Here is a 27,012-nt window from a genome sequence, read left to right as displayed (position 1 = left end):
TAAATTCATAATGATACTTCGAAGCAAATTGGTATAGGTACACACCAATTCTTATATAAAAAAAAGTCATTCATCAGCGTGGTACTGTGTAGTGATTACTTTGATTTTGCTACTTGTATTTTTTTTGGTCAACTTTAGTGTTTAAACTTGATAACTTTTTTATTTTATTTTGATCCTGAATTTGAATTTCATTAAATTGCAATCATGTGACACTGAGCTTGTAGATGAAACTTAAATATATATATATATATAATTTTGCTTAGATTTTATATAAATTTTTTAATAAATCCAAATGATGATAATATATGATTTTAAACTGTCATGTCATCACATTTTTACAGAACTACAGGTATTAAAATAGATCTAATTGTTAAGTTTAAGTGTCAAAATTGATTAAAAAGTAATAATCACTAAAATGAATCTAATTGTCTAAGGGCAAAAAAATTACATATGTATGGAAAAGGCATAATGATAAATTTAGCTCTCAATATTTGTATTTTTTTTATCAATTTGGTTCTTATTTTTTTAGTTAAATTTGGCCTTTAACCTTTCAAAAAAAAAGTCAAATAGTTTTTTTATAGAAAATTTTGACTAAAATATTATTTTTTAACAATGTTGGCATGACAACTTGTGCAGCAGTCTACACGTACTTCATGCTGACACGACACCATTTGTTATATATCAACAAATAATTTAAAATTTATAGAACATTCAAAAAATAAAAAAATATAAATAGTTCATAATAATTCTAAAAATTAACATGAACACTACAGTAAAACATGTTTTTAGCGACAATTTTTTTGGGCTTATAGCGGCGCTTATAAGCACCTAGTTTGCAGCGCTTTAATAAGCGCCGCAAAAAATGCCGTTTTAGATAGCGCTGCTAAAATTTGCGACATTTATGGGGTAAAATGCTGCAAGAGAGTCGAGCATGTTGTGGCATTTGTAGCTAGAAGCGCCGCAAAAGATCATGTTCTTTAGCGGCATTTGTAGTAAAAGTGCCGCTAAAGATCATGTTCTATAACAGTGTTTGTGGGAAAATGCCACTAACATTAATAGATTTTACCAACCCATTTTATTTCATATAGAACCCAAATTTTCAACATATTTTCCTGTAACTTCAAATCCAACAACAAACTTCAAATCTAAATGACACTATCACAAAATAGATATGTATATGATATAAATTAATAACTAAAATAACAATATATATTCAAAAGTTATATTGTTAAGTTATTCTCACAATAAGAAAACAAAAGTTTAAGATGACAGATTCTACGATTGATTCTGTTGAAATATGTTCATCATATTTTGAAGCTGTAGCTAGACTTTGTCATATTTTCTTATTGCCTCTACTACCCTTGCTGCTGCTTCTGCTTCCCTTGATGCTGCCTCCGCTTTAAGTTGTAGCTGGAGTTCATCATATTTTCATTTGGCCTCTAATTCTCTCGATGTTGCTTTTGCTTTAAGTTAAGCAATTTGCTTAACTGTGCTCGCTTGCATCTGAGCCATCTGGTCTCTTAACCTCTAAACTTCAGCTTGAGTCTAATTCATCGAAGGCATGTACTACTGCAAGTTGGATCCAAAATGTTGGGTTGGGCTAACGAAAGATCTTAGAAATCGAACCCAACCATACCTTTCAAGACCCAAAACTTCAGTAATAACTCGGTTTTCAATGTCGTCCAAATTAACAGAACTATCACTTGAAGCTGTAGCTTCACACTCCGCCCTTTTATCCTTTAGTTTCTCCTAATAAATAAATTAAGGAGTTAGAAACGAAATATATAATCAAGCAAATGCAACATAACTTGACATTATTTGCATTACAAATGACGAATTAAACTATTATAATTAAACATGATAAATATTTAAAATAATTCAAATTTTATTAAGTAAATATACCATAATTTCTGCAGCTTCAGTAGTCATAGGAGGTCAATCTTTCTTTCTATGTGTATGTCAAAAAGCTAAAGGCATCCAACTTTTTGACCAGACGACAGTTCCTACAATATAGTAGGAAAAATATTATTTAGTAGAAAGTAATTAATATTTGACACAATTAATATATTCAAAATACCTCGTCATCAGCTACACAAGCAAAACTTTTCGACCCAGCTGTGTGCGTGAATTTTTGTTTTTGCCTACTTGTAGTTTCAACTCGCTCACGATCCTACATTACGAAATTTTTATTACGTATATAGTAAATACTATAAACTAAAATAATTATAAGAGTTTGGAAGTACATAATACCTCTCCTTTCTTTGAATTCCAAAATTTAATTGCATCTTCCCCATTGGTATCTTAGCATTCCCTGCGGGACATTTCGCAATTTCTCTTTGAGGCTTATATTTTTCTTAAAATATTTCTTTTTTAAAGTACTTTTATGGTCTCTCCATTTATTTGTTAATGCTTTTTTCACATAATTATTTGAGACCTCTAAAGTAAATCTCTCCTGCAAATAACATAAGTTTAGAAAGTAAATATAAATGAAAATTAAACCAAAGTATTATAAATTACATTCACATAAGTACCTTAATATTATCCAGAGCATGATTTTTGTTACTATCAGGCATATGATGCCATGACTCGTAGTTGATTGGCAATAGATTGGCATTTCGTGCTATAATGCCCAAGTATTCTACTAAAACTCGAGCTTCTGATCCAATAAGCTGACCATGACTGTTTCTAGATACTTTGACACGTTCCACAAATTTTAGATTGTATAAATCCTTTAATAGCGTACGTCCTCGAGTTTTGCGCCTCCCACAATTTTCAGCTAAAAAAACTGAATATGATAATATGAGAATTTGAAACAAAAATTAACAATAAAAGTCAACATGCATGTAAATTAAAGTTAACATTAATTTGAATTTCTACAGGTTCGTCAACTGTGTTCGGAACATTCGAAGATCCAATAGCAGTCTGTTGATCACTATTTGTTTCTTCCGAATTTGGAGGAATTTGAATAATATTTAGATCTCGCAATCTTCTTCTAGGCATATTATCTGCAGTACACATAAAATAGTTGAAATATTAGTAACTAATTACAATAATAATAGTAATGAATATATTTAACAAGATCAAGATTTAAATTATAATATTACATATAATTAAAAAAACGTAAAATCTTACTACATCATGATTTGTAAATATCTTCATCCACATACTGGTGAACCTATTGAAATTGTGTACTAGTATTAGAGATAGTTTTATTTAAGTTTTGTTTTGAAAAAGGCAAAGTTTCTGATCTTTCGTCGATGTCATTTCTACTTCCATTGCCCATGTCAAACAAGTCTCTAGGGGTGTTACGAAGTACAACGTACCAACCCTCATCAGTTGGATCTTTCGAGTAAAAAACTTGTTTAACTTGAGAATAAAATATATACAGCTCGTCTATCAATTGTTGTCCAGTGTGAATTAATTGAGAGAAGTTCACCATTGTAAAACCAAATTGACCTTTTTTAATTTCGCGAGTAGTATTAACATCAGCCCAATCACATCGAAATAAGACCACCTTCCGTTTGCCATAGTAATCCAATTCAATAATGTCCATAAGGAGTCCGTAATACTCCACATTTCCCTCAACAAGATTACTGTCCCTAGCACTAGTATAACTTGTAATTGAAGATTTAACAACTATTCTACAATTTTGAGTCCTCCTCAATCTTTTGTGAGATTTTGTATGAAACCTAAATCCATTAATGAGGAAGGTATTATATCTTTTTACTACTCTATTCGGACATTGGGAAAGCCATTCAACTTCTTCATTGACGTCCTTTCCACTCCAAACCTATTGAATTGAAAGTAAATTGATTAATTATAATGTTATACGAAAACATTATTATTTTTCATTGAAAGCTTTAGTTGCATACCGTCTGCCCTACCCATTCATGAAAAGATTTTGTGAATAAGTTATGAATCTCTCGATGTTTTAATCTTCGGGAGCGTGAACGAGATCTCAAGACTTGTTTAAACTCACTATGCTAAAAAGTGGATTACTTGGTTAAAAATAAATAAATGAAAAAGATGAATATTTATCAAGTTCTAAAACTTACTTGCATAGTGGTTCAATTGAATCGTGGTGAAAAAAAACATATTGATGTGCTTGTACCCAAGATCTATCATTTAAGTATGCAATTTCAACTTTACCGATTGGTTGTCCATAACTTCAAAATAGATAAGTTTCAGTTAAGTTATGATTAGTGAGCCCAACATTTCTACTTGGTCTATTCAGTCTTGTTTCAACATCTTCTAAATATCTAGAGCAAAAAGTCATACACTCCTCTACTAAGCAACCTTCAGCAATTGATCCTTCTAGATAATGCTTATTACGACAATAAGACTTCAATTTGCATAGGAACCTAAACACGATATACAACATTATCAAAAGTTGTAATTAAAGTTATATTCATGAATGAACAAAAACTTTGCAAAATATCCACTATAGAAAATCGGTCTACCAAGTTTTGCTTCATGAGGGAGATGGATTAGCAAGTGCACCATAATTGTGAAAAACGAATGTGAAAAGATTTTCTCCAAGTTGCATAAAGTCAATGCGACTAGATCTTGTATTTTCTCAAGTTCTTCAACAATCAAAACTTTGCCACAAATAGCTTTCATTATATTGGATAGTTCAATTATACAAGACATCACATTTTTTGACATACAACAGAGTAAAGCAACTAACAATAAATCTTGCATCAATATGTGGTAATAGTGTGATTTTAAGGAATATAGTCTTCGATCTTTAAGACTCACACATCAATATGGGAAAAACACCACTAACGCTGCTCCCATTTTGTGTACCTTTGCAGCGCGTAGCATAAAACACCGCTAAATATGTATTATTTGCAACGCTATTTCCATAAACGCCACTATATAACGTCTTATTATGGCATTTTTTAGGTTAGCGCTACTAATGGGATATATTTGTGGCGTTTTTCAATAGAAACACCGTTAAAAGTTTAACCTTTGTGGTGTTTTAGATCCAAATGCTACTAAAAACGCCACTAAAAGCTTAAATTGCTATAGTCGAAGTACATGTTTATTGCTATGTAGGCTACCATGTTAAAAAATTTAACATTTTAGTCTATATTTTCATTAAAAAAAATAAGAATTAGACTTTTTCTAGAAGGTTGATTAAAAGGATGAGGAATGAAATTTAACTAAAACAAAAAAAGAGAGCTAAATTGATAAAATATGTAAACTTGAAGGCTAAATTTATAATTATGCTTATAAAAAAACCAAAATGACTAAATTTTAAAGTTGAAATTGTACAAGGGCTAGGACACAATTAAACCACAAGAAAAGAAACAAAGCTAAAAAAGGCCCCGAACCCAGACGTACGGTACTAGAGAGAGAAAGGGGGAGAGTAGAGAGAGAAGAAAACAAAAAAAAGCTCGAATACAGGGAATACCAAAGAATCTCTATCTCTCTTCTTCTTCCCTTTACTCCCAAAATTTCCACTATCGATCGACCTCTCCCCGATCATTCTAGAACCTTCCATTCTTCTTTCTAGAACCTTCCATTTTTTTTCTTAATTTTTTTCTTCTGTGAACTCGGTAAGGTATTACCAAGTATCAGAACCCGCCCCAAATAGAACCCGTTTCGATGGAGTTGTACGGTCGAAACCCGGGACGGAATGGGTCGCAATCGGTTCACCAACCCGAATGGAGCCCCGCCGGTCCCGGAACCGGCCTGGAAGGTATTTTCCGTTGTGTTTTTTCCTCGGTTGTCTATCCGCATTGTAACGATATCACTTCGGTTAAGCTTATTTTTATTTGGGGCTTTAGGGTTTTTACCATGCGGAGTGCGAATTAGGTGTTTTATTCATCTTTCTTTGGTGCACTTGCAGAATCGATGTGGCAATTGTCTTTGAGGGGGCCCGAATCGTACCCGGAACGGCCCGGGGTACCTGATTGTGTTTACTACATGCGAACCGGTTTGTGCGGATATGGTAGTAGGTGCCGTTACAATCACCCTCGCAACCGTGCTGCGGTATATTCCTTTTATCATTTGCTTCAATTAATGAGGGTTTTCCTTTTCTTTATTTGATTCCGTTTGCAATGGCTGGTTTTTTGCATTGAACTGATATTGAGTTATGGAAATAGCATGTAGAATGTACGTTGATGTTGTTGAATTTGACTGTTATTGGCGACAGATGGGGTGTAACTAAGTATACTTAATAATTTAATATCCGACTATGAAAGTGCAAAATGCACTAGGAATAATGAACTTGCACGGTAGTAGTGGGTAAATGAAGCAACCTTCTCTGGTTATAATCTCTATGTGCTGCAACAATGCAATAAAACTCTTATATAGTAGTTATTATCATAAGTGGTTTTTTCCCCATATACTTCCATTCATGTGTATATATTTTTGTTGCTTTTAACTCATAGGACTTTGATGGAGATGATATTTCTAATGTGATATTTATCACAAAATAGAAGCTAAGTACTTCGAATTACAAGTTATGATTGACATACTCTGCTCTAGATTTAAACAAATTGCCTGCAACTTATGTCTGTATTTTTTCATCATCTTCCCTAACACTGGTAATATGAGCAGCCCTTTTCTTACACTGTTTCTTAATGACGTGTCTGCTGTCTAGGCTGATTGATCTTTTGTCTTGCACTCTGTTTTAAGGCTTTTGTCGGAGATATTTATTTGGTTGTGATGCCATTTAGGTTGAGGCTGCAGTAAGAGCTACAGGGGAGTACCCTGAACGACCAGGGGAACCTGCATGCCAGGTAAAAGAAAAATTGTTTATGGAAAATGCAAAATCGTTGTTAACGAATGAACCCCTTTGCTAATTAATGCTGGGAAGATCTTTTCTTTCTTTCTTTCTTCTAACTTATGCTTTTGTGGTTGTTGCAGTTTTATTTAAAAACTGGGACTTGTAAATTTGGTGCATCCTGTAAGTTTCACCATCCAAAACATGGAGGTGGATCCTTTAGCCATGTTCCACTGAATATATATGGATACCCATTACGACCGGTTTGGATGATCTCTTCTTGTTTTCTTTTCTTTCTCAATTTAAATTAATCTTTTTTGAGTATACGTAAAACTTCCAGAGCTGGTTTGATATGCGTATATAACAGGGTGAGGAAGAATGCTCCTACTATTTGAAAATGGGGCAGTGCAAATTTGGCGTTACTTGTAAATTCCATCATCCTCAACCTGCTGGTACATCAATGCCAGTATCTGCACCTCAATTTTATCAGCCGGTGCAGTCTCCTTCAGTTCCTATGCCTGAACAGTATGGGGGAGCATCCACCAGTGTGAGAGTGGCTAGGCCTCCACTATTACCAGGTTCATATGTTCAAGGGGCTTATGGTCCTGTACTCTTTTCCCCTGGAGTGGTTCCTATTCCGGGCTGGAGTCATTACTCGGTAGGATAATCAGCATTGTTGCATTAAGGTACTGCTAAAGTATAGGGATTCCTGAAGCTGTTTTTAACTTAATTGGTGCAGGCACCTGTGAGCCCAGTCCTCTCTCCTGGTGCGCAACCCGCTGTTGGAGCAACTTCTCTCTATGGACTAACGCAGCTATCTTCTTCAACACCTTCACTTGCAGGACCATATCCTTCCTTGCCCTCTTCCACTGGCCCTTCAAGCAGTAACCAGAAGGATCAAACATTTCCAGAGAGACCCGGTGAACCTGAATGCCAATACTATTTGAGAACCGGTGACTGTAAATTTGGATCAACTTGTAGGTATCATCATCCCAGAGATAGGGTTGTGCCACGAACAAATTGCATCCTCAGTCCAATGGGACTTCCTTTACGTCCAGTATGTTAACACTCTTAATCTCTTTGTCTTAGTTTGCCCTTTATATTGTGTTTTATGCTGAAGATGACATCTTGTTATGTTCCTGGCACTTGGGTTTGGCTTTTATAGGGATCTTGACCTTCAAAATGTTGCACTAGATTAAATGGTTTGCTAGATTAATATATTTAAATACCTCTGACATTGACTTTGACTGCCCTATAAGTTCAAAATTTTGTTTTTTACTTTATCTGCGATGGAGTTGGAAGTTAAGTTACTTAGGGTAAAGAAAGAAAGTGATGACCTTTTGGCCATTGCCTTATAAGAGGACATCATCAAGGTTTTTATTAATCTTATTAAATATTTTTAGTATGTTTTGACTAGGAAAAACTAGCATTCAAATTAGTAGCTACCTTTAACTTTATATACCGAGGTCCTTATTTGCACCCTTCCTAATCCAGTGGTGGCTTTGATAAGTTATGGTCTCAGTCACTCTTGTCAACTTGGCCCAATTGAGAAATATGCATACATGTCTATATGAGGTGTATGTGTTTAATCTTTGTTTTTATTTCTTTATATTGTTTGTATTAATGCGAGTCAAGGTTAGTTAAGGAGAGAATCAAGTAGATTCTTCATGATCAAATTTGCATAGAAATATAGAATGGAGTTGTCGTGATTCATTAACTTATTAGATATTTTATCACTAACATAGATCTTTCTACTTTGCTGGTAATATCTGTTACCTAGTCAATTGAGAATGTTTCCTTTTTGCTGCAAAATATTTTTGACTCTTCTTGAGTTGTTGTATTTGCCTGATAATATACTTACTGAATGACATGCTTACTTCAAGTTGTAGTGTTTTGATGGAAACAGAGGTATAAGAATGCTATTTTGAATCAACAGTTGCAAGTTCTCACTATAGTTTTCACATCCCCTATTTTCCGATGAACTATGACCTTAGTGATCATATGTATTGTAAACTTTATTTTAGCAATTATGTACCATTTTGTGCTTTAGTAACTCGACTACATGACACAGGGAATGGGGTTTTTGGAGTGATGTCATTTGATTCTTAAATTGCCTTCATGTTTAGTCCATTGCAACTGCTTGATCTTATGTAACTTTTCTTTTTTACTATTATTTCATTCCTTGTTCATGACAAGGAAATAGGCATTGTCTAAAAGTTAGTTTGGTAACAATTTCATCATGACTTCACCATGTCGATTCATTTTATATCTCAGTCTGTGTGGGTCAAGAAATGATAATTATCTATCCACGACTACTTATTGTGGTAAATAAATTCAATTCAGGCTTAACTTTGGTATTGCTATCTTGAACTGCTAGTTTATTACCTTTATGATTTCATGTTGTTGACATGCAGTGTCTATGCTAAGACATTAGACTTCAGTTTTTACATGGATTTTATTCTTTCTTGTAAACAGGGGGTGCAGCCTTGTTCATTCTACTTGCAGAATGGACACTGCAAGTTTGGATCCACGTGCAAATTCGACCACCCAGTAGGACCAATGAGATATAATCCATCAGCATCATCTTTCATTGACATGCCAGTTGCTCCTTACCAAGTTGGGTCTTTACTGGCTACATTGGCGCCTTCTTCCTCTTCTTCTGATTTACGGCCTGAGCTGATTTCGTCTAAGAAGGATTCCTATTTGAGCCGAATCCCTTCTTCTGCTAGCACATCTAGTAGTTCAGTTGGTTTGATTTTTTCGCAGACAGGTTCTGTTCCCCTTTCTGATTTGCAGCTTTCAAGTCAGAGTTCGGTTCCACTAAGCAGTAGCAGAAGCACAAGACAGGGTGGTGAGGTTCGTCGCACAAATTGATGTAAAATGCTAGAGCCATTCTTCATTATCTCTGCAGATGTGGTTTTCACCAACCATGATATGCTTTTCTGTTAATAGATCTGGGTAAATTATAGTCAATTGTGCAAAGTTACATTTCTCAGCAGCAAGGTTTATCAACCAATCTGCTTTACCTCAACAGTAGGACTGATTGTATTTAATGGCTAGCTTGTCTTTTATTATCATCAAATATTATCTACAATAAGCCTTTGTAGCAAACAGAGTATGAACTACTATTCCTTTCTTCCAAATAATCACAATATAAAGCGATCATATCAGGCGATCATATCAGGTTAGCTCTGTGACTTAGCATTTCAGCTTGATGTTTTTTTTTTTTTTTTGTTACTCATCATTTTGCAAGAGGTGGATTGCAAGTTGCTTAAATGTTCTCCATGCCCCCCCCACCCTTTTTCTTTTAGCTGACTTTCAACTTTGCTATTGGACCATTGGTGTGCTTGTTTTTTAATATCAAAATAGTAAAAAGGTGTCGGTATTGCTGCTTTCCTTTATGGGTGTAGCTCTTAAAAAGCTTTGAATGGTTTGATAGAGGCGTTTCATTGCAGACAAAATTTGTACCGTCTTTGATGGGTCAACTTATTAACAAGGCAATAATGGAAAAGTTTTCTCTTCTTTGATTCTTTAGGTTTTACAACATGAACATTTAGAACCCCATCTTAGGTTCATTAGGTTATAACGTACATGAAACACACTTTTGGTATCTAATTTCAACAGGTTTACAAAGCTTTTGGTGATGTAGCTGGATGGGATCAGAAATTGGTCAGAGTATTCATTTGATGAGATATAAAATTGATGGACTTGTAAATCGATTGAACTAGCAATTGAAACAGTGTAATTAAATTTTATATACTTTTTATTTTTTAATAGTTTATTTTAAACTGTTCGGATTGATCTAATCGATCAGATTTCAAGATTTTGATTCTATAACAAAAAAAATTTCATTTTTTTTAGGAAAGTAACATTTTCAATCAGTACACTGTTTATCCATTGTAGTAAGGAGGTTGAATTTATCTTTTTTAAACCATCAAAATTAAGCAACGTAAATGAAATAGGTGGAGTTAAAAAAAAGTTAATCATTGGGTTTTCACCAGATTCAATGAACAAAAACAACTTGGATGGGGCACACGCATACATTCATTCTTTGAATAACTCTAACCTTATTTCATCAAATCACTTACTGAAGTTGAGCATGCGCAACAATTCACTTTTAAAGTAACGGGTTTTCTTTTCTTCTTGTAAAAAAAAGCTATAAAGAAACACCCGTGTTTTCCTTGTTGACCAATTTAACCATGAAAGTAACTGTATAGTTTCCCTTATAACCATCATTACTGCTGGTTTTTAAAAGGAATAGCTTTTACAAAACTTATACATGACGAAAATAATTTCCTCAGCAGGCTTGGATATGAAGAAAACCTAGCTGAACAAACCCACGTGCAAGAAGACACTTGGAACACTCCATAGTTCAATGATTTGAAAATAACCCATTGATTCTAACATGGCAAAGACCAGTAAGTGCAAAACAGGTTAACAAAATGATTAATAGTAGGATCATAATTAAGGAAAATATATACACACCCACCCACACGATCAAGTATCATCGACCACCCTTAATTTGATAATAGGGGAGCTAATCAGTAAAGTAAATGGCTATTATGGGGAAGGAAGGGAGAAGGGTTTCAAAAGAGTGTGGGCTCACATGTTTTCTGTAACTATAATTGTAGCCACCAACTTTGCTTTGTTCATCACCTTGCTGCACTAATGATTCAAAACTGCTTTCACCTGTAAAAAATATATATATATGAGAAAAGGAAATTCCCTTTTGGCTTTTAGTATCCATGTCTGGCACTGGGCTATACTCCCATTTTCTTGGCTGATACAGATTAAAGGGAAGCAAGATCCTCACCATTCTTTATACTTTTTACTTTGTATATATCTGTTTTTTTTTAGTGATCTGCAACTGGGATTTCTGATGTAAAACTGAAGATCAACCACTTATATATACATATATATGTTTGGCGTAATAATATTTAAAGGATGATATCTATATATACAATGATAACTGTGAGTGGCTACACCAATATTTGGTATATTAAATTTATGCCACCTTCAATAATCTATCTGATAATGTGTTTTCAAAACTTTTAAAAATATAAAGGTTTAGCTAAAAAGAAATGGAATAAAATAAAAATAAAAATGAAAACGAAGATGTCTTTGTCACAAGAGACCTATAACATCTTCATGATGTACCTACCTAAGAGATAATATAAACAATTAACTGCAAATTATGTTCATTTACCTTAATTTTTTTGCCTCCAAAGCTTAACCAAGAAAGAAAAATAAAAGCATTTGATCAGCAAACTTTGAGGCTAATTAAATACTGCATACCACTTACTCAAGCCACACACACACAAAAAAAAAAGCATGAATTGATGGGGTCATTATTATCACTTGATCCATGCAATCTTAGGTCATAATTAAGCCAACGGAGTACGTATATACACTCAATTTGCCCAATAAAATTTTGGGTATATTTGTTTGACTCTGTAAAGTGGAGCTTGACACAATAAAACCAACACCATGATATTTTTGTAGTACATATCGTGTATGGTTTGTTGGTTTCGAGAGTATTTAAAAGTAAAATTCTTTCTCTCGAAGTTCGAATTTATATTTTCACTCTTATGTGACGGATAAGACTACTAACCTATCAACCAAAAGTTTCTTGAGTAAGGTTTCGTATTTAATATCGAAAACAGTGCTATTCAAATGTTTTCCAAAATCAATGGAGCAAAACTATAAATGTTTCACTAAAGTTTGTGTAAAGGGAGAAAGAATGTCATCTGAAGAAACTGTAGCATGTTAAGGTAATGTCATGGTGATTGTGGCAAAGAAAATGCCTATAGTTGAAGGCCTTGGCTTCTAGCTAGGACTTAAAATAGGCTATATATATAATACTTATATATATATATCCTGCAGAACTTAAAAAGTAGTTTTTGGGTGATGTAATATGGGCAAAGGAGTGTGGTACTAATTATATCATGTAATCCAACTCATCTTCTTAATACCCTTACTTTACTAAGACTTTACACATAATATAAAGAGTTAATTAAGCTTAATCTTTTATATAGGTAGCTTTCAATAGCCATGATTATATCCCCAAAAAGCACTGCAACCCTTCAGGATTCCTGCAATATTTTTTTTTCTTTCTTCTTCATAAACAAAAACACCATGTAAAAGAAAAAGGCCACCTTCTCACTGGCTTTCACCGAAAAGTTCATAGTTAAAACTTTAGATTAGGCATATTCTCTACATTAACACCATTAAAAAAAGTATATTTTAAAAGCCATTACCACCCTTTAATCCTGCATGAATTCATGTGACTTTTACCTCACTCCATAATCCACCCCTTCCTCTTTCATAATACAATCTTTAAACCACCTGTCAGCAGCACAAACCATGAAGTATTGAACTGACAAAAAAGAGATATTTTGCCAAAGATTACAACTTTCTTAAGGCTAAAAATCTGAGCTTTTTCCAGGTTTTTGTGAAGATGGGTGTTGTTACAGTTGGTGAACTTAAAACAAGTATATCTGGGAAGAGATCTTTTCGTCCAAGTTCAACTATAAGGCATGCTGCCACCGAATGGTAACCTTCTTGTTCTTATTTTGTTGCAGAGTGATTTTCACTAGAATTTAAGTTGGGTGGGTTGTTTTTGCATTTAATATATTAAACTTTGAAAAAATCTTACTGTTTAATTGAGTTTAGACCATTGAGTTTTACTTGTCAGACAGTTTCAGATTTTTCATTTAATTGTGAAAATGATGTTTTCCAACTTCATTCTTCATATCTGACAAGAACAGATCAACAGAATATATATCTTGCTTTGTATTATTTCCGAGGTTCATAATTTTATGCAAAGAGTGCAATCTTTTTCTTTCTATAATAATTTTTTTTTCCAATAATCTGAAAGAACTAACTGTTATCAGAAGTACATGAATTTCAGCTTTTTCTTTTCTTAAAAGTTTGATTTCAGTCAATTATCATGTTCATATAACGTCCCTCAAGTAAATTAAAATTAGACAGCACTAGTTGTTGATAAGCCCTGGAATACAGACATGTTTGACTGTGACAGATTAACCCCTTTGAGCTTAAGATCTTGGCCTCAGAATTCTTCCATACCAAGTAATGGTACCACGAGGCTAGATTGTCGGATTTGAGGATGTGTTCTTATAAAATTCTCATAAGCTGCCCTATTGATATGTTCTCCCATAAAACAACAAAAAACACACACATCTATCCAACACAAACTAAGGGTCCCATTTGGTTCCTAGCAATTCATATCCATGAAAGAAAGTGAAATAGTTTACTTGTTTTCCACTTCCACAACTAAAACCAGTTCTTCAATGCTTGTTTTTTTTGAAAATTTTTACCACCACTCATGCTATAATTATTGAGTTGTTAGTTTTCCCACATGGGTCCTCCTTGTCCAACCATGGAACCAAATATAGTTTTTTTTTCTATTGATTGAGATGTTCAATGGAATTTACATATTGACTGAAGCAGTGGGGAAATTAATGAGTTCAAGCATGGGATTGCAGGACTATGCCAAACAAAACATCATGATATCTAAATTTTTGGCACTAGCAAGCATGTAGAATTTCATTTATCTGTCGTTTAAATTTTTTGTTTTTGTTCTTGTTTCGTTTTATAGCTTTAGTCTCTATGCAACATGCTTTGACCTAGTTTTTTCAATCTTGCAGGCCTATTTCTGATGTTTCTAGTGATGTTACCATTGAAATAGGATCATCAAGCTTTGCACTTCACAAGGTAATATTTAATCTATCATGTTGTCTATGTAGATGGTGTTTGAAAGATGTTTACCCTTGTGACCAAGAATTTGTTGCACCATTGTGATTTGTAAATTTTGCTTTCAGTTCCCTCTAGTTTCTCGGAGTGGACGAATTCGTAGACTGTTGATCGAAGCAAAGGATGCAACGATTTCGCGTATGAATCTCTCTTTGATTCCTGGTGGACCGGAAGCATTTGAGCTAGCTGCAAAGTTCTGCTATGGAATAAATATCGAGATTACATTATCGAACGTCGCGATGTTACGATGTGCAGCGCATTTTTTGGAAATGACGGAAGAGTTTGTGCAGAAGAACTTGGAAGCTCGTACAGAAGCGTATCTGAAGGACACGGTACTCCCGAACATATCAAACTCGATATCTGTTCTTCACCGTTGCGAATGCCTCTCGCCTGTATCCGAAGAGATCAACTTGGTTAATAGGCTTATCAATGCAATTGCCAATAATGCATGCAAAGAGCAGCTTGCTTCAGGCTTACTTAAACTTGATCACAACTTTCCAATGAAAACTATGCCAAACATCGAACCGGAAACGCCATCTGACTGGTGGGGAAAGTCACTGTCGGTTCTTAATCTTGAGTTTTTCCAACGAGTTTTAACGGCCGTGAAGTCTAAGGGTCTAAAACAGGATATGATCAGCAAGATTTTGATAAATTACACCCATAATTCTCTTCAAGGCCTGGTCATTAGGGACCCTCACATTGTAAGGGGAAGCCTGTTGGACATGGAACTGCAAAAGAAACAAAGGGTCATTGTTGAAGCCATGGTTAGCTTACTGCCAACTCAATCAAGGAGGAGCTCAGTTCCCATGGCTTTCCTGTCCAGTTTACTGAAAACTGCAATAGCTTCATCAGCATCCACTTCATGCAGATCTGATCTAGAGAGGAGGATAGGCCTGCAACTAGACCAGGCAATCCTTGAAGATATCCTTATACCAGCTAATTCATATGGTAACAATCATGGAACCATGTATGATACGGAGTCGATCTTGAGGATCTTCTCCATATTTTTGAACTTGGATGAGGATGATGATGAAGATAATCGCATGAGAGATGAAAGTGAAATGGCATATGATTTTGACAGTCCTGGATCCCCAAAACAAAGTTCAATCCTCAAAGTATCCAAGTTACTTGACACTTACCTTGCAGAAATTGCACTGGACACAAACTTGTTGCCATCAAAATTCATAGCACTTGCAGAGTTACTTCCTGATCATGCTCGGATCATTAGCGACGGGCTATACCGAGCCGTCGATATCTTCCTCAAGGTGATCGTCTCACAAGAAAGTACTAAAAAGTCCACAATTTCCATAGACTAAGTTTAACATTAAGCTATCTGCTTTACAGGTTCATCCGAACATAAAGGACTCAGAACGCTATAGACTATGCAAAACAATAGACTGTCAGAAATTATCACAAGAAGCTTGTAGTCATGCAGCACAGAACGAAAGGTTACCTGTACAAATGGCGGTCCAGGTGTTATATTTCGAGCAAATCAGGCTCCGGAACGCGATGAACGGAGGTCACAACCAATTCTTTTTTGGCACAATCAACAGCCAGTTCCCTCAACGATCGAGCAGTGGTGCAGGGAGTGGAGCCATCTCGCCTAGAGACAACTACGCGTCGGTCAGACGAGAAAACCGAGAGCTGAAACTCGAAGTGGCAAGGATGAGGATGAGGCTAACGGATTTAGAAAAAGATCATGTGTCAATGAAACAAGAGCTGGTAAGGTCACACCCTGCTAACAAGATATTCAAATCATTCACTAAGAAATTAAGCAAGCAACTCAACTCGTTATTCAGGATCAATAATTTGAAGCCAATAGGGAGTAAACCAAATGCAGAATCTCGTTTCTTGTTCCAAAGGAGAAGGCGTCACTCAATATCATAAATTTTTTTTTAAACTACGTGTGGATAAGTTGAAAGAGTGTATAGGGTAAATTATATGTGCATGTAGTGTGAAATTTGTGGTCTAATTGCAGGGTTGATAGTAGCTATGTATGTATGTATGTTTGCATGTATGTATGTATTACATTGTTTTTTTTCTGGAGTGTTGGATTCTGGGGTTGCTTTGTTTGGTGAGATCATTGCCTTGACATTTTGAAAAGAGTCTTGAGAGAAGAGGCATTGCTCAGTCAAAACTGGTGTATGTTAAAATGCGTTGACTGCTGAGAATCTATGTATGAACCAAAGTAGGACCAAGGAACAGCCTTTTAAGCTTTTTTTTTTTTTTGTTATTCATATATTCTTGACAGCATTGCTGTTTAAATTGGACCAAATTAGTTGGTGAGACTAGTTGAATCAAGACTAGGTAGGGTATTGGTTTGGAGAAACCATTTTAAATTGCGGTTGGATTGCAAATTGAGAATCGGTTTTTTTAAATGTTTTGGGACAAAAATTCTTAGCCCAAACAGAGAAAAACAAGTTCAATTATAAACCCAACTGACCGCCTAAATCTAAAAGAAATCAATAAAAAAATAAATGGGTAAACTATATTAGTAGTCACCTAGTTATGGTGTTTTTTTTTTTCACCCAACTATGAAAAGTTACAAAATGAACACTTAATTATTAGTAAATTTCTTTTTTGGTCACCCAGCTATGAAAAGTTATAAAATGGTCACTCAACTATTTAATTTTGTCTTTTAAAAATCACCAGTTGACTAACGTATAAAATTGAAAAGCACTCAAAAATCTAAGATAATTGGGTGATAAAAAAGATAAAATTGAATAATTTAATGACTATTTTGTAACTTTTCATAATTAGACAACTAAAAAAAAACTTAGTTTGGATGAAATTAAGGTAGGTATTTTTGAATAGGGGAAAGAGAAAGCTGCACAATTTTACGGCTTATTTTTTCAAATCAGCATGGGATATTGTCGGGGAGTATTTTCTTGATGATGCGCAATTTTTTGGGTAAATTTGAAGAAAATGCCAATTTAAAAAAAAAAATAGGGACATAGGTTGTTTTTATTAAAATTTAAGAAAATAAATTAATTTTAGAGAAAGAATGTAAAAATATGTCCGCTTTTTGATTTTTTTGACACATAAGCTCTTTTAGTCAAATAGTTAAATGTTAGTGGTTTTGTTTTAAACTTTTTATTATTTTTAATTAATATTTTTATTATATTAATTTTTTTAGTTAGATGGTTAAATAATAATGATTTCATTATTGAGTCCTAAGTTCAATTCTTCTTCTAAGCACACTTATATTTTTTTATTTCATATTGTTTCAAGTTTTTTTTTAATTAATAACTCTTTCATTTCATAAATCAAATAATAAATATGTAATTATATATTAAAAATATATTTTATATATATCTTTATGTTAAATATTTGAAATTAATAACTCCTTTATTTATATAAATAAATTAATAATTATAATAATTATATAATAAAAATATATAATTTTGATATTTATCATTATGCTAAATATATTTTATTTTTTAAAAACATGAACTAATTTTTATATATATAATATTTATATGTCAAATGTTTATTTTCTCCAGCTATATTGTGCGTATGGTGATTTCTAATATTATAAAATAAAATAAATTATTTCAAATATCATTATTATTTTTATATGTAAAATATTTCAAGTATTATTTTTTTCATCTACATTGTGGGTATGATATTTCAAATATTTTTATATATGAATTAATTATTTCAAATATCATTACGTTTATATGTGAAATATTTCAAATAATTATTTGAAATACACATACAAGAATATATAATACTAAAATTTACAACACTCATGATGTGGATTGAAAATAAATATTACACATATAAAAATTATATTTACTAAAAATAATGATATTTGAAATAATTATTTGATTTTATAAATAAAAGAGTTATTAATTAAAAAATAAATTAAAAATATTAATTGAAAAAATATTAATTAAAAATAAAAAATTGAAACAACATGAAATAAAAAATACAAATGTGCTTAGAAGAGGAATCAAGCTTAGAACTAAGTATGAAATCATTATTATTTAACCATGTAACTAGAGAAACTCATGTGATAAAAATATTAATTAAAAATAAAAAAAATCTTGAAACAAAGATGAAATTAAAAATACAAATATGAGGAGGAGAGGAATCAAAGCCAATCTCAATAACAAAACCACTAACATTTAACCATCTGACTAAAGGAGCTGATATGTTAAAAAAATGAGAAAATTTTCACAATGAAAACGCACCCTATATGGCACGCTTTTACTTTCACTCTTCAAAATCGACTTATTTTTTGAAAAAAGTGACACATTCCCCTCAATTTTTTTTAAATTGGCATTTTCTTCAAATTTGCCCTAGTTTTACTTTGTTTCTTCAAAGCTTTTGCCTGCTTTTAATGCTAACATCATTACTCTGGTTCCTAAATGTTAGAATCCTAGGCACATCAAGGAATTTAGGCCTATTTCCTGCTGTAGTGCTGTGTATAAATGTATTTTGAAGGTACTTGTTAATCGAATTACTTAGTACTTGTATGCTTTAATCTCTAAAAGCCAGAGAGCTTTCATTAAGGGTAGGAGTATTACTGATAACACTCTTTTGGTTCATGAGTTGTTGAGGGGCTATAATAGAAAGTATATTTCACCTAGGTGTGCTTTGAAGGTGGATTTACAGAAAGCCTTTGACTCTTTGAAATGGGGCCTGCTATAGGTATTTCTGAGCTGTTCATCAAGTAGATTGCTACTTGCATCATTACTCCTTGGTTTTTCATTTCTTTTGAGGGGCTTTATCTTTTTTTTTTAGAGGGGAAAGAGGAATCAGACAGGGAGATCCTCTGTCTCCCTATCTCTTTGTGGTTGCAATGAATGCCCTGTCCAGGATTTTAGAAGAGGCAGCTCAATGTGGTGTTTTCAAGTATCATCCTAAATGTCTTCGTGTTAAGATTTATCATCTATCTCTTGCAGATGATCTTCTTATATTTGTCAAGGGTTCTTTTGACTCGGTAGTTGGTATTTGGTGTTTACTGGAGGAGTTTTATAGGTATTCTAAGCTGTAGGTTAATGCTTCAAAAAGTGAGCTATTTGTTACTGGTATTTTTTAAGAGGAGGTTGAGCTTATAAGAAGCATTACTGGGTTCAAGATTGGTCAGTTTCTTGTGAGATATTCCGGAGTGCCTCTTGTATCTAGGAAATTGACTTTTTCAGTGTTAAGAGTATAGAGATTGTTAGTTTGTTATATCATTCTGTTACTTAGTCTGGTAGGTAGTTGGTTAGCAGCAGTTACTCATATATAAGTATATAAACATTAGCATTGTACTGATTCAATTAGATAAAGAATACTAAGTAATTTCTCAGTAAATTTATCTCTCTCAATTTGTTCTCTGTTCTTATGAAATAGTATAGTATCTAACATGGTATCAGTCGCCTAATTTCCTGGTGCCTGCTTCCCTTACCGATCCATGGCTAATTCAACAGATTCTACTTCTGTTGATCATACTAGCCTGACTTTTGCCAGCTTGTGTTTGATTCAGTCTTTCCTTCGTCTTGACACCGTGAAATTAGATGAAGGAAATTTTGTGCAATGGCAGTAACATGTTCGATTAATCACAGAAGGATATGAGTTGCAAGGTTTTTCAGAAGGCATGTTACCTGCTCCACCTAGATTTGTGGCATCTTAAGATGGTGTTCTGACTCGAAATCCAGATACGTTCTTGTTTGTTCAACAAGATAAGTTATTTGCCTCTTGGTTACCCTTTACAATTAGTGCTTCTTTGTTGTCTTGTTTTATAGCCAGTAAAACGACATGTGAAGTCTGGAGTACTGTGAATCATCTTTTCGCTACCTCCACTGGTGTTAAGATGTCCCGTATTAAACATGAACTGCACTCTATCAAGAAAGGTGAGTTAATTGTTAAAGAGTATATTGCCAAGATCCAGAATACCTGTGCTCTGCTTGAGGCTTTTGGATCTATCATTTCGGAGGCCAAAAATGTAGAAGTTATCCTTGCCGGTCTCTTGCCGGACTTTGATGCGGTGTTGACTCTGGTATCGTTCTTATCGAAGACTCTTCCGTTTCAAAAAATAGTCGACGTGTTGTTGGAGTTTGAGAGCCGCCAGACACGGGTGGTGCATGATGTGTCGATGCATGCTAATATGGTTCAAGCTCCTTCGCTTACAGCGATGACCGAGTCAGATCTGCGTGATATACATAGTGGTCATTCCACATATGGCTCACGTGGGCGTGTCTTTCGTCCTCGAATACAGTGTCAGATCTACAGCCGTTATAGTCATCTGGCGCAACGCTACTTCTACCGATTCAACCGCGACTACGACGGTCCGACTGCCCTAACCACGGTGCGATTCTCTTCTGCTCATGATGGACAAGAGCTACACAGTGATTTGCATGGACGATCTACTGGTTTCAGTGGACCTGGGTAGCATGCTGACTCGGCGAGGACTATTCTAGCGTATTTTTTTAGTGGCGCCTCTTGGGGAGGATGACCATCATTTCAGAACTTTGGGGTTCTTTTCCCGCAGCCTAGGGTTGTAAATCCTTTTACCTATAACAAAATGAATGAGGTGGGTCACTTGGTTGGGTCTGCTAGTGGACTATACGGTAATATGATTGGGTCTGCTAGTGGCCCAAGTGTATTTTATGCCCTATATGACAGAATCCCCATGGAGCACGATTTGGGTCAGCGTCGTTTTGGGCCGTCTGTTGGTGTCCACAGACCGCATGGTGCAGGCCAGACTATTGGGCTGTCTAGTCCTAGTGGGCAGGCCACTGCTAGTCTAAATTTTGGGCACAATCCTTTTGGGCCTACTGCTAATTATGTTGGCATTGAGGGCTCTATGCAAAATAAGGTTTTGGTCGCACGACTTCTACGCAAAATAATAGGTCTGGCTTCCTATAGCAGACTAAACCTCGAGTACATGTCATTAATTTTGACTCCTCACCGTGTATTGGACTGCCCAGTATCCTTAATTTTCATGCATCTAATTTTTCGACCGTCACTGAGTATGGGTCCAATTTTGAAAATAATGATTCATATGTTCCTGTTCTTATAGGGACTTCGTTATGGTATCCAGATTCAGGGGCTACTCATCATGTTTGCCAAAATGCCTCTGGTTTAAATGAGTCCACTCCATATTCAGGTACTTCTTCTCTTTTAATGGGGAATGAGGCCCCCACTAAAATCTCGTCTATTGGAAATTCTGTTTTGCCTACGAAGAGAAGTTATTACATCTCTTTAATGTCTTGTGTGTGTCGAGTATCCAAAAGAATCTTATATTTGTCTCCCAGTTTGCTAATGACAATAATGTATTTTTTAAATTTCATCCATCTTATTGAAAATAATGTATTTTTTAAATTTTATCCATATTGTTGTGTTATTAAAGACATCCAGACACAAGAAATTTTACTACGGGGCCAAGCTTGTGATAGTCTCTATCAATTTTCAGCTGGTCCATTTAGTTCATCTGATACAGTTTCTTCTATTCACAACACCGGAATCCAAGATTACCTTTTAGATAATGATGTTTTTACGCTGTGGCATAAAAGACTTGGTCACATTTCTGCCGCAATTGTTAAACTTGTTCTTGATAAGTGTCAAATTGTTTCCTATAAGAAATGTCTAGATAATGTTTGTATTGCCTGTCAGAAAGGGAAATCACATAAATTGCCGTTGCACACTCTAATACTGAATATATAAAATTATTTAACTTGGTTGTTTCTGATTTGTGGGGACCAGCTTCTGTTGCTTGTGGAAGTAATCTGTATTATGTTTCATTTATTTACATGAGTAGTCGGTTTGCTTGGGTTTATCTGATTAAATGTAAATCTCATACGATTAAGTGTTTCATTCAGTTTTAGAAGATGGTCTTCACTCAGTTTGGGAAGAATATTAAAAAATTTCAAAGTGATTGGGACGGTAAGTTTCGCGCTTTTGCATCGGTTTTGGCTAGTCATGGAATTCTTCATCTTCTTTCCTGCCCATATACACTAGAATAGAATGGTGTTGCTGAGCGTAAACACAAACATATTGTGGAGACTGGTGTTACATTCTTAGCTCAGGCCAATCTACCCATGAATTACTTGGGTTATACATTCTGCAGTGCTGCTCATCTTATCAATCGTCTGCCCACTCCGATCTTGAAAGGTCAATCTCCGTATCAAGCTCTTCATAGCCATGAACCTAAGTATGATCACTTAAGGGTGTTTGGTTGTTGTTTTCTGTATTTGAGCCCATTTGTGCATCACAAACTGGATTTTTGTTCCCAGCCATGTACTTTTTTTTGGGTATAGCTCTCAACATAAGGGCTATCATTGTCTCACACCAGATGGTAAGGTTGTTATCTCTCGACATGTTATTTTTTATGAGCGTCAATTCTTGTTTCCTTCATCTGTTTTGGCTACCGTTTAGTCTCCTTCATGTGTCACCATATATGTTCCTATCATTCGACCTTCCTCTGTCTGATCCACCACAGAATCTAGCAGAACCATTGTACCTTTACCCATTGTACCTTCATCTTTTGCTTCAAGTGGCAATCTTGTGTAGTCTGTATTAGTTGAGTCACCATCTACATGTAGTCCAATACAGACCGTCTCAGTTGATTCGTTAGCTGAATTGATATCTGATCATTAGGAGCATCGTCTTGCAATTCCGTCAGCTGAAGCTAGTCCATTCGGTCCAACCACTGTGTTTTTAAATATTTATTATGTTCCTCCGAAAAATACTCATACTATGGTTACTCGGTCTAAGGCAGAAATTTTTAAACCCAAGGCTTTGTTAGTAGAAGCTGTAGATTTTGAGCTACGCACTGTTGAGAAAGCTCTTACTCATAAGGAGTGGAAATTAGTAGTTCAAGCTGAATTTGATGCCTTAATGGCTAACTCTACCTGGGAACTTGTTCCTCTACCTCCTGGTAGAAAAGCGATTGGGTGCAAATGACTTTTCAAAATCAAGAAGAATCCTGATGGGTCAGTTGATCGACGAAAGGCACGGTTGGTAGCAAAAGGTTGTTTATAGATACCTGGATGTGACTTCAAGGAAATGTTTAGTCCAGTAGTCAAACCTGCTACTATCCAAACCATATTAGTTATTGCTGTATCCAATGGTTGGCAACTCTGTCAAGTCAGTGTAAACAATACTTTTTTAAATGGATCTCACTGATGAAGTGTTCAATGAGCATAACCTCCAAGCTATGTTCAATATGGTCCAAATGGTGAGCCTTTGGTGTGTCGTCTTACAAAGGCATTGTATGGATTACGACAAGCTCCCCGTGCCTGTTTAACAAATTGAAACAATTCATTGTCTCTACTGGTTTTGTTTTATCTAAATCTGATGCATTCTTGTTTGTTAGAGTTACAACCAAGTCCATTGTTTATGTTTTGGTCTATGTGGATGATATTATTATTACTGAAAGTTCGACTGATGAAATAAACTATTTTGTTCAGCAGCTATATAATGAATTTTCTCCAAAAGGCATGGGCAACCTCTATTATTTTTTAGGTATTGAAGTCAACCAGTCATCTACTGGAAGTCTCCACTTATGCCAGCGCAAATACATTCGGGACCTGCTTGGTAGGAGTTTTCTAACTAATGCAAAGAGTGTTTACACGTTGAGTACTCACACGCTGTTTTGTCTAAAGATGAGGGCGATCGACTTGCTGGCCTTACTGAATACAGAAGTCTTGCCGGTGTTCTTCAATATATAGTCTTAACTCGACCGAATATTACTTATGCGATAAATCGCGTTTGTCAATTCATGCATGCACCTACTACAGTTTATCTGGTAGCATTAAAACATATCTTGAGGTATTTACATGGAACTATTAATCACGGGTTGGTGTTTCACCGATCCGACAGACTATCTTTAGTTTGTTATGCTGATGCTAATTGGGGTTTAGATTTTGATGACCACCGTTCTACGACAGGCTATTGTGTCTACTTTGGTCATACACTTGTCTCATGGTGTTCTAAGAAACAACAAGTTGTTTCTTGATCTATGGCGGAGGCTGAGTATCGGAGCTTAGCTGCAACTACCAGTGATATTGCTTGGTTAGTTTCTCTGCTAACAGAATTACAAATCAGTTCTACTGATCATCTTGCTGTTTGGTGTGACGATTCCAGCGCAGTAGCTATTGTAGCTAATCCGGTCTTATACTCTAAATTCAAACATGTCGAGCTTGACTTATTTTTGTTCACGAAAATGTGGCTAATAGTTCACTAGTTGTCAGCGAAGTGCCAGCCTGTGACCAGGTCACCGATATTCTCACAAAACCATTGTTTGTCTCTACTTTTGCTCGATTTCGAAGTTTACTTCGGGTCTTACCTATTGAGAAGCTGGGTGAATGTTAGAGTATAAAGATTGTTAGTCTGTTATATCATTCTGTTACTTAGTTTGGTATGTAGTTGGTTAGCAGCAGTTAATCATATACAAGTATATAAACACTAGCATTGTACTGATTCAAGTAGATAAAGAATACTAAGTAATTTTCTCAGTAAATTCATCTCTCTCAATTTTTTCTATGTTCTTATAAAATACTATAGTATCTAACATTCAGACTGTAGTGCTTTGATTGGTAAGATATTGAGTAAAGTTACGGGCTGGTCTGCTAGATATTAGAGTTATGCTAGTAGGCTTAGCTTATTAAAGTTTTTATTTCCAGTATGCAGTCTTACTGATGTAGGTAATTTCTTCTTCCAAAAGTTGTTCTTAGGAAGATCACTCAAATTTGTGTTCAATTCTTCTGGAAAGGTCAGGATTGTGTTGCACATAGTGCTAGAGTTAGCTGGACTTTTATAGGGATCTTGAAGTATGGAATAAGGTTTGCATTTTACAGCATATTCAAAGTATTCTTGCAGAGGAAGGTTCTCCTTGGATTGCTTGGATTAAAGAGTATGTTATGAAGAGGATGAGCTTTTAGAATGTTGTTCCTAATTTTACAAGTAGCTGGAAGCTGAATGAGCTTGCTGCTGGTAGTGTGCAAAGAATTCCTATTAGCAGTAAGATTGCTTCTTCAAGATAGTGGGAGGATATTAGAGATAAGGGGAGGAAAGTGTGTTGGCATCGATTGTTGTGGTTCCTTTTACATATATTCCTAAACATTCTATTGTTGCTTGGATGGCAGTTTTGGATTAGTTGCCTACTAGGGATCATTTAAGTTCCTTTGGTCTCAATGTTGCTTGCTTTGTTGGAACTAGAAACCATATTTTCTTTGATGGTTTGAGAGATGGTATAACAGCTTTGTAATATTAACAGAGCTGTTGGAACTTGGGATCAGGAGCTAGCTTGGGCTATTTCTAAGCTTAAAGGCAAGTCCTTTATTGTTGCTGTGCTTAGATTGACATATATTCATTCAATTTTGTGTAAAAGGTATGGGAGGTATTTTGGCAAACCTCATTCTAATGAGTGTGTAATCTTGATGCAAATTAAACAAACTATACATATTAGGTTGATGGGAAAGCAAATTAATGGGGTAGATGCTCTTAATATTCATATTTGTTCAATTTGGGGTTTGATATATTGTATAGGTTTCTTCTATGTTTGTATGGTTTTGTTTGTAGTAGTCAACTGTTTTTGGGTAATGAAATTCAATTCAATTATCGAAAAAAATGTAGTTTACCCAAAATAAATTGATAAAAATATGAATGGAACCCAACCTTAAACCCACTAATCAATTGGCCCAAACCCAACCCAAATCCAAAAGAAAATTAAAAGTGTTATTGTTGTTTAAATTGTTTATAAAATTTTTTAAGTATTTTTATGAATTTTTCTGACTTTTCTTTTGCAAAATTTTTCTATTTTCTTGATTTTTTAAATATTTTAATAGTGAATCGGTCAACCTAGAGTCGATGATTTGATCGACCATCGAGTTAGTTTTGAAAACCATGCTTGGTGGTGGGCACCATTTCGTTCATTTTGTTCAAACAAAATGTTACGTGAAGTCACAATTTTTTAGCTCAAAATTCAAGTTGATGAACTAATCACAGATGTAATGATAAATGACTTAAGTTGCTTAATTTATTGTTGACATAAATTGTCACTTAAGAATTTGATTGAATTAGTGTTATATGTTTCTAATTCAGGTGCAAAATTATCAAAGACATTTTATTTTTATTTTTTATATAAAATCTAAAAAAATATAGTATTTGATTCCAAAACATCAAAATATTTATTATCTCAACTTTGTTATTTCAAATAAAATTACATTTAATTTTCATATATATTTTTCATAAATGCAATACCTACAATTTTTACTTGTATAGTAGGCATGGATTAATCGAGTATATATTAAATTAATTAATGAAAATTTACTCAGAGAAAATATTTTATATATCTAAAGTTGAGGGCAATAAAAGATCAATAGGAATATATTCACTTAAATCACTCTTACTTAAATTTAGAGCTCTAAAGATTGGGTTACCTGCTTGGGCTCGAAGACCCGCCTGAAACATTGAAGGGTGTGATCAAGTAGACAAAACTCCAAAAGTAAAAAAAAATATAAGCCCATTTTTTAATCGGATTGAGTTTTGGACTTTTTTTTTTGAAGCTTGAT

General features: G+C 34.5%; 2 protein-coding genes and 1 long non-coding RNA gene across 3 annotated transcripts; 2 read left to right on the top strand and 1 right to left on the bottom strand.

Annotated features, from left to right (window-relative positions):
- Positions 1-5,337: 5,337 nt before the first annotated feature.
- LOC107936838 (zinc finger CCCH domain-containing protein 32) lies at positions 5,338-9,911 on the top strand. The gene is made up of 7 exons (XM_016869606.2): positions 5,338-5,704; positions 5,855-5,997; positions 6,687-6,749; positions 6,877-6,996; positions 7,101-7,391; positions 7,473-7,790; positions 9,209-9,911. The coding sequence occupies exons 1-7, from the start codon at positions 5,611-5,613 to the stop codon at positions 9,605-9,607; spliced, it is 1,428 nt and encodes a 475-aa protein (XP_016725095.1). The 5' UTR covers positions 5,338-5,610; the 3' UTR covers positions 9,608-9,911.
- A 979-nt stretch (positions 9,912-10,890) lies between these two features.
- LOC107936839 (uncharacterized) lies at positions 10,891-16,102 on the bottom strand. The gene is made up of 4 exons (XR_005922186.1): positions 15,960-16,102; positions 14,984-15,793; positions 14,522-14,896; positions 10,891-11,422 (listed from the first exon to the last, which is right to left on the bottom strand). It is a non-coding gene; the product is annotated as an uncharacterized lncRNA (long non-coding RNA).
- Positions 11,975-16,722, top strand: LOC107936837 (BTB/POZ domain-containing protein At1g03010). The gene is made up of 4 exons (XM_041108121.1): positions 11,975-13,285; positions 14,401-14,472; positions 14,568-15,771; positions 15,851-16,722. Exons 1-4 carry the CDS (start codon positions 13,191-13,193, stop codon positions 16,391-16,393), a joined length of 1,914 nt encoding a protein of 637 aa, XP_040964055.1. The 5' UTR covers positions 11,975-13,190; the 3' UTR covers positions 16,394-16,722.
- Positions 16,723-27,012: the final 10,290 nt, after the last annotated feature.

This window comes from Gossypium hirsutum, chromosome D12 (assembly GCF_007990345.1).
Source record: "Gossypium hirsutum isolate 1008001.06 chromosome D12, Gossypium_hirsutum_v2.1, whole genome shotgun sequence".
In the NCBI taxonomy this organism is placed as follows: Eukaryota; Viridiplantae; Streptophyta; class Magnoliopsida; order Malvales; family Malvaceae; genus Gossypium; species Gossypium hirsutum.
The sequence above is the reverse complement of the archived record's forward strand: the minus strand, read 5'-3'. Positions and strand labels throughout refer to the sequence as shown.

Bases quoted from the DNA above. Each gene is read 5' to 3' on its own strand.
- LOC107936837 (XM_041108121.1), top strand. From the start codon at position 13,191: ATGGGTGTTGTTACAGTTGGTGAACTTAAAACAAGTATATCTGGGAAG. The intron at 14,473-14,567 runs ATTTAATCTATC...TTGTAAATTTTG, and splicing joins TTTGCACTTCACAAGGTAAT to CTTTCAGTTCCCTCTAGTTT. The intron at 15,772-15,850 runs GTGATCGTCTCA...TCTGCTTTACAG, and splicing joins CCGTCGATATCTTCCTCAAG to GTTCATCCGAACATAAAGGA.
- LOC107936838 (XM_016869606.2), top strand. From the start codon at position 5,611: ATGGAGTTGTACGGTCGAAACCCGGGACGGAATGGGTCGCAATCGGTT. The intron at 5,998-6,686 runs GTATATTCCTTT...GATGCCATTTAG, and splicing joins ACCCTCGCAACCGTGCTGCG to GTTGAGGCTGCAGTAAGAGC. The intron at 6,997-7,100 runs GTTTGGATGATC...CGTATATAACAG, and splicing joins ATGGATACCCATTACGACCG to GGTGAGGAAGAATGCTCCTA.